Source organism: Molothrus aeneus, chromosome 7, assembly GCF_037042795.1.
Source record: "Molothrus aeneus isolate 106 chromosome 7, BPBGC_Maene_1.0, whole genome shotgun sequence".
Taxonomy (NCBI): Eukaryota; Metazoa; Chordata; class Aves; order Passeriformes; family Icteridae; genus Molothrus; species Molothrus aeneus.
The window spans coordinates 12,145,821-12,152,627 of NC_089652.1; the positions used below are offsets into that span (position 1 = coordinate 12,145,821).

General features: G+C 45.4%; 1 protein-coding gene across 2 annotated transcripts; it reads left to right on the forward strand.

Annotated features, from left to right (window-relative positions):
* The first annotated feature begins 1,892 nt into the window (after positions 1-1,892).
* On the forward strand, positions 1,893-6,563 carry LOC136558784 (caspase-8-like). 2 transcript variants are annotated; one of them, XM_066553482.1, is made up of 7 exons: positions 1,893-2,222; positions 2,472-2,577; positions 3,737-3,872; positions 3,962-4,077; positions 4,562-4,700; positions 5,211-5,712; positions 6,004-6,563. In XM_066553482.1, exons 1-7 carry the CDS (start codon positions 1,915-1,917, stop codon positions 6,137-6,139), a joined length of 1,443 nt encoding a protein of 480 aa, XP_066409579.1. In that variant the 5' UTR covers positions 1,893-1,914; the 3' UTR covers positions 6,140-6,563. The 2 variants fall into 2 exon arrangements, with proteins under 2 accessions (XP_066409579.1, XP_066409580.1); XM_066553483.1 differs by lacking the exons at positions 1,893-2,222; positions 3,737-3,872 and having other exon boundaries at positions 2,475-2,577.
* The last annotated feature ends 244 nt before the right edge of the window (positions 6,564-6,807 follow it).

The following is a 6,807-nucleotide window of genomic DNA, read 5'->3' on the forward strand; positions in this document are numbered from 1 at the left end:
ACTAGGAGGAAGAGACAACCCATCAAAATCCTTTAAAGAATCACAGAACAGCCATACTGTGAATTTATATGTAGGTCATGCAGCAATCAGCCAAGGAGAAAACACACTTTGAGTTTTGCAGTTCTGAGCAAAGTGTGGCTGGTGGGTTTTTGCACATATTTGTGTCCCTCCCACAGAGCTAAGTGGTAAGAAGGAAGTTGATTTTGCAATTTCCTGAGTGTTTTTTCTTTCTAGTACAAGCTAGGCAACAGTGAGGGGCAATTACTTTTTCTCTGTAAAGGCCCTCACCTTTGTTTTTTACTTTGCCTTTTCTTTCCTACCAGCTCATGGCTGGGAGGCCAAATCCAGTCAAAAGCCTGGCACTTAATTCTATTTTGTTTTCAGACAGCAGAAGCACTGCCACCTGAAAGTGGGGCCAGAGGTCTCATAGGAAAGAAAAACTGAAAGCAGGCAAGATCAGAGTGGTGCTATTTGAAAAGGAAAACACTTGCAAGAGTTGAGCTGTTAGCTAAAGAAGAAATAATGCTGTCCAGGGGCATGAGTCCTTGCCCAGTCATTTACCTATTCTTTCAGTTTAACAGCAGTGTTGAGCGTTCAGCCTTTTTATTCTGACCCCTAAAAAACATGGGCATATTTTCTCTGAACTTATTCAAATCTGCCTCTTTTCAACTAGAGATATTTCAAATAATGAACAGAGAATGGCATGTTTAATCTTCAATGACTTCTTTGCAATGTGCTAAGAAATATAAGTGAGATCTTTGGGAATTCATTCATTCTGTGTGTCCTTTCTGTGTCTTTTCTTGTCACTCTGTCCTGACAGCCACTGGAACTCCCCAGGCCACAAACATGGCTGGCTCTTGTGGATGCCAGCCACACATGGCATGTTATCCTGGACACATCTCCTGAGCTTGGCCTAAGTCTTCCATGTTAGTTTTATATGTGTAGCCACTTTGCGTTTAGGCCTGATTTGTCCAGGTGTGTGAGTGCAAAGATGGATCCACATGTCCTTAGAACAAGATACGAAGATGTTGAAAAGTGCCTTGCTTTTTGGATTCTTTCCACCTTTGACCCAACTTGCCATGCATATAGTAACCAAATATCTTGCATAGGGGTTTGAACATTGATAAGGCACTTCTAGGATAACAATGTACAGATTTCTGTTTAATATATTGTTAAAGTGTTTTTTACTGTATTTTTGGGAATGGGATGCTGGTTTCAAATCAGTGCTTAGCAAAGATAAAGAACATTGGTTTTTTATTGTACAGTGTGGATGTGCTGAGGGTTGCTCTCTGGCTCAAAGTGAGCATTAAGTGAGTTTTCAAAAGGATGGAATTCCAGTTGGTAAAATCTCTCCCCTCCTATTGTGAAATACCATCTATCCACGGTGCTGCACCAGAAGGTGAAGTGGAGGTGGTGCAGCATCCCAGGGCCCTTCACCAGCGCTGTGCCTGCTCCTGTTGTAGAAGTGTCCTGAGCAGATGTGGGACGGGTGGGAAGGGAGCTGTTTTCCATGGCTGGTGGCTGTTCAGGGCCGAACGCCTGCAGTGAGGGTGCTGTATTTTCTGACAGCAGCCCAGAAGGCTCGCAAGGAGGAAGGCGAATCAGTGGTGCTATAAAAGCTTCCTTCTCCTTGTATGAAAATCGCAGTGGTTTGGCCTGGGAACCAGCGAGAGGCGACAGCAGGAAACGCCCGGGCAGAGGGAGACCTTTGCATCCGCACTAGCCGGTTCGGTTTGCTCAGGAATGGGCTCTAGAACAGGCAGAATTGTGAACAGACACGTCCCAAGAATCCCCGTTCTCCAAGGAACTGGGGAGGTGTTTCGCTCCGGAAGTTTAAATCCAGAGGGAAGCACCGCCCCGGGTCGGGTCGGGCTCCGCCCTTCGCCCTCCGGCCTGCGCGGCTGCGGCGCCGCCATGGAGCTGCCCCGGGGACGGCTGCTGGCGGTCAGCGACGAGCTGGACGGGGCCGAGCTGGCGGCGCTGAAGTTCCTCTGCCGGGACCATGTCCCCTGGAGGAGGCTGGAAGCCGTCCGGACCCCTCACGACTTGTTCGAAGCACTGCAGGAGAAGAGCCTGCTGGAGCCGGGGGACCTGGCCTTCCTCAGGGAGCTGCTCTACCGCATCGGGCGGATGGACCTCCTGGTTGCCCACCTGGGCTCCAGCCGGGAGCAGGTGGAGAAGGAGCTGCGGGCGCCGGGCGGGGCGCGGGTGCCACCCTTCAGGTGGGTGAGGGCGCCGGGCTGGGCCGGCCCGGCTGCCCGCCTCGTTCTGTCCGGGACAGCCGTCACCTCCGCTCAGCCGGGCTGAAGGGTTTCACTTCAGGCAGTCCTGGGCCTTGTGTCCTCCATCTCAGACGGGAAAAAAGGGGATTATGTGCTGGGGGGAGAGTAGACAAGAGGAGCGGTGCATAGTACGGAGTTAAGTTGTACTTGGAAACACGATGAAACAATGCCCTCCACTTCTTTTTCTAGATACTTGCTCTTTCAGCTGTATGAAGATGTCACCGAAGATGAGCTGATGTATTTCAAGTTACTTTTGGGCAACGAATTGCCAAAAAGCAAGCTAACCCGTGAGACCGTAAGTATCTCTGTAATACTTTTTAAAAATTATTACTATAATCCATAGAGGCAATTGGGTTGCTTATGGGGAATGAGCTTCACTCTTCTTTATGGTGTCACTCTTAAGATGAAAACACCACAAGAAAAGGGGTGCCCCCGGGTGCATGTGGGACTTGTTTGTGCTGGTGTCGGGCACAGCTTTTGCAGCAGTGTCACAGCCAGCTGTGCCAGGAGTGCCAGGCACGGAGGCCATCACATCCAACACATCCAAGCATCACAGGGAACTTGGGGCACTCAGTGTCCTTAATAAACAAAAAACTGATAAGCACATTTACTTATCTTACCCACCAGACTTTTTTTTTTTCTCAGTCATTATCAAATATAGAAAGTGACCCACTGTGGATATTATTTTATATGTTTTTTTAAATGCCAAAAATACAGATCTAAGCAGCAGATTCTTCTCAAGGCTAAGTCAAATGAGTTGGAAGTAGCCTTGCAGATCCAATGCTTTTATGTTGTCCCAGTCTGCAGTTCTGATTCCTTGGTACTTTGTTTTGTCTAATAAAAGTTTTGAGGATTTTCCTTCTTTTCTTAGAGGGGAGACTGTGAGAGCTGTTCTAGTAAATTCTTGGGGTGACCACTGTGCTCTGCCACTCAGTGATGAGTTTCTGTCCCTTGGGTTCCCTTTTCTTCAGAGCAATCTCTATACCTCACATGATGGTGTAGAGATTGCTCTGAAGCAAAAGGGGACTCAAGGGACAGAAAACCCTTTTTGCCAGTGCTTAAGATGGTCACTGCAGTGATTCTTCTGTTTCAGTTGAGTGCACAATAGCCACTGAAAGTTGAATGAAAGGAATCATTAAAAATATTGCTACATTCCTGTATAACCACTGTTAGATGTCCTGGGTTAGGTCTTAATTAGATCTTGGCACCTCTGAGTTACAGAAAGGAAATGAGTATGTTTTGAGATGTTGGTACTTAACAATACTTGTAGGTTTTGTTGAACTAGGATTAACTGGCTCAGCTGAGGTCTCACCTGAGCTCCCAGTCAGCTGGATTGACTCTGTGGGTCACATGTGCTATCAGTACATTAAAGCTTTAGGTGCACATGCTGCAGCTTCGCTCCCAGTGGCAGCATGGAGGTGCCCTAAGAACAAACTGCCTTTCTGATTACCCAGACAATGCTTGACATTCTCACTGAGATGGAGAAGAAGGGCCTTCTGGGGAAAGACAACCTAAGTATGCTGAAGAGTCTCTGTGAAAAAATTACCATCAGCCTGTGGAACAGAATTGAAGATGGATTAAAGCTGTTTGGTAAAACAGAACAAACCAGCCTCTTCCCCATAGTTATTCTTGAAGTGATGTATAGGTGTTGTACAACACTGATCAGGAATGCTTTGCAGGCCAAGAAGAGATGCTTATCACAGAGGCACAGAGGAGCAGCACAGGATACCCTGAGGGACATCTGGTGTCATCTGTAGCACCTGGTCCTCCTGGCAGTTTTAATGAATCTTCCCAGGTAAGTTAGTTTCTTTCTTAGAAACATCATTTTATCTTAGAAGAACTCACCCCTCCATGAAGTGAACAGTTGTTTTAAGACCAACTGTTAAAAGCACTGTCTAGAAAAAGAAAAATGCACAACTCTGCATCCTTTATTCTGAAGCTGTGTCACAGGCGCAGCTGCTGCAGTGTTGTACTTCAGAAACATCTGCAAGGATAGCAAGGTAGGCTGAGTTTATGATACCAGGAATTAGGCAGCTGGCTTGGCACCAAGATATGAGTGAACAGAGCACCTTGATTGGGCTGAGCCTGACTTTGGTGGTCCTGCACAGACTGCCAAAGGCAGTGGGGCAGGGCACTGCCAGGCCCTGGGAGCAAAGCTTTTGAGGGAGAGCTGCCTGGAGAGGAGGCCAGCTGGCTCTGGACCCTGCTCTGCCACTCACAACAGCTAAGGAGCACTTGGAGGAGAGTGTAGGAGCTTCACCAGGAGTCTTTCTTTTCAGCTGCTTGAAGCTTACAAAATGACCAGCCGACCCTGTGGAGTGTGCCTGATCATGAATAATCACAATTTTGCAAAAGCTAGGGAAGGAGTGCTGGAACACAAACACATGAAAGATCGGAATGGGACAGACGTGGATGCAGGTACAGTGAATGTTAAAGATGAGTTTGCCAATCTTTAAAATTAAAAATCTTGTTTCTCTTTCTAAAGGTCTGAATTTCAGTCTTCCCTTTCTAGAATTACTTTTGTAGTAGTGGCTCAGTTGGCTGAGTTTACTGTGCTGACAAGTCCTAATCAACTCATCAATTTTTTAGTGCCTGACACTGAACAATTCACTTGCACTTTGCAGTTTTAGTGAGGTGAATGAAACCTTAAGCAGCACTCTGAGCCTGGACTTTACATTCTAGGCTAGCCTTGCATCAGCCTTATGCATATTAATTGTAAAATATGCAGAAATATGCAAGAAAACCTTTTAATGCCAGTTAAGGGAACACAGTAGAGATATGATGAGTGATTAGACTACTAGAGTATTTTCAGACCAGGAATGTAGCCACGTAGAGATGACAGTTATATCTAGAAATGCAATCTGCAGTTGCAGAGTCCAACTTCCATATAATGAAATGTCTCAAATTTCCCTTCTCTTTGCTTTCCAGCGGCTCTGAGGAATGTCTTTAGCAAACTTCATTTTACAGTAGAAGAATATAGAGATCTTACTGCAGAAGAAATCCGTGAGACTGTGAACATGTTCCGGAGTGCAGACCATGAGGACAAGGACTGTTTTGTTTGCTGTATCCTGTCTCATGGGAAAAAAGGCATTATATATGGTGTTGATGGGCAGGAAGTACCTATCAGGGAACTGACCACTTCTTTCACTGCACAGAATTGCAATTCACTTGCTGGAAAACCAAAAGTTTTTTTTATTCAGGCCTGCCAAGGTGATGCTTTCCATCAAGGTGTGACCATCGAAACAGATTCTGGAGAGCAAGATTCTTCTGTGGAGCAAGATGCGAGGCTTCAGCTCGAGTGCATCCCTGCAGAGGCAGACTTCCTCCTGGGCATGGCCACCCTGCAGGATTACGTCTCCTACAGAAGTCCCAAGGAGGGAACCTGGTATATACAGGCATTGTGCCAGCGCTTGGAGTACAGCTGTCCTCGGTACCTATGTTTCCAAAAGATTATTTTTGGCAACACCTGAATTTTTCTTCTGGATGACAAGAATTTGATTTAGATGCAGAGGTAGATGATACAAAGTGGGAATACTTGCTCAGAGAGAAAACAGTGATGTAGGACAGAGCAGCACCATGCAAACTGTTCAAAGCAACTTAGGGAAGTGCTCTGAAGCCTATTAAAAACAGGAGCTGTTAGCACTGGTGTATATCAAGATAGCAAAAATGTTATTTTGCTGATGTTAACTGCCTAACACAAACTGTACTTGTTTCTTTGCAGAGGGGAAGATATTCTCACCATCCTGACAGCAGTAAATCAAGAAGTGAGCAGAAAAACTTGTGAGCGGGGCGCAAAGAAGCAGATGCCGCAGCCCAGTTTCACCCTGAGGAAGAGGCTCATCTTTCCTGTCAACTAAATGGGAGACAACTGCAAGCCAGAGAGAGCTGCTGCAGTCTGGAATTGGCTGATTTCAGAATTCAGTCAAACACAACAGACTTTCAGTGCCTGCTCTTAGCTCAAGGGCAGATATTTTTAATTTAAACTACAACTAAGGAGAAAAAGCCTTAAGAAATTTGTATTGATACATTAATTTGTATTAATACTTTATACTTGAGAACATCTCTGAGCTGGTCTCTAATTTATCTCTGATTTATTTAGCTGATCTCTCTCAATGGTTTGCTGGCAAAAATCTATTCAGTGTCTTCTTATCAGCTGTACCACATTACTATTTCTTTCATAAGGTGTTTACAAGGCAACTTTTAGAAGACAACTGTTATAAAGCTTTGTGTAACTTTATGCCTAACCTTTGCAAAATAAAGGGAGGAGTGCTGTAAATTTTATAGGATATAATCAGCTCACATCTGTGTGTTTTGTTACTTGTTTCCATGACTTAGAATCATCCATTCTTAGTGGCTTGGTACACTTCAAGATCAAGTTAAGCATTTGTTACCTGGCATCCTCAGCAGGATGTGTCTCTGACCTGGATTTCAGTGTATCCTCTACGTAGAGTAGTCTCAACAGCGAAAATCAGTTGCTCTGGTACAGCTTCATGGTTGAAGAGGTCCAGTTACCCTATGTTCACTT

Coding starts and splice junctions, on each gene's coding strand:
- LOC136558784 (XM_066553482.1), top strand. CDS start 1,915: ATGGAGCTGCCCCGGGGACGGCTGCTGGCGGTCAGCGACGAGCTGGAC. Junction 4,701..5,210: donor TGGGACAGACGTGGATGCAG/GTACAGTGAATG, acceptor TTTGCTTTCCAG/CGGCTCTGAGGAATGTCTTT. Junction 5,713..6,003: donor TTGGAGTACAGCTGTCCTCG/GTACCTATGTTT, acceptor GTTTCTTTGCAG/AGGGGAAGATATTCTCACCA.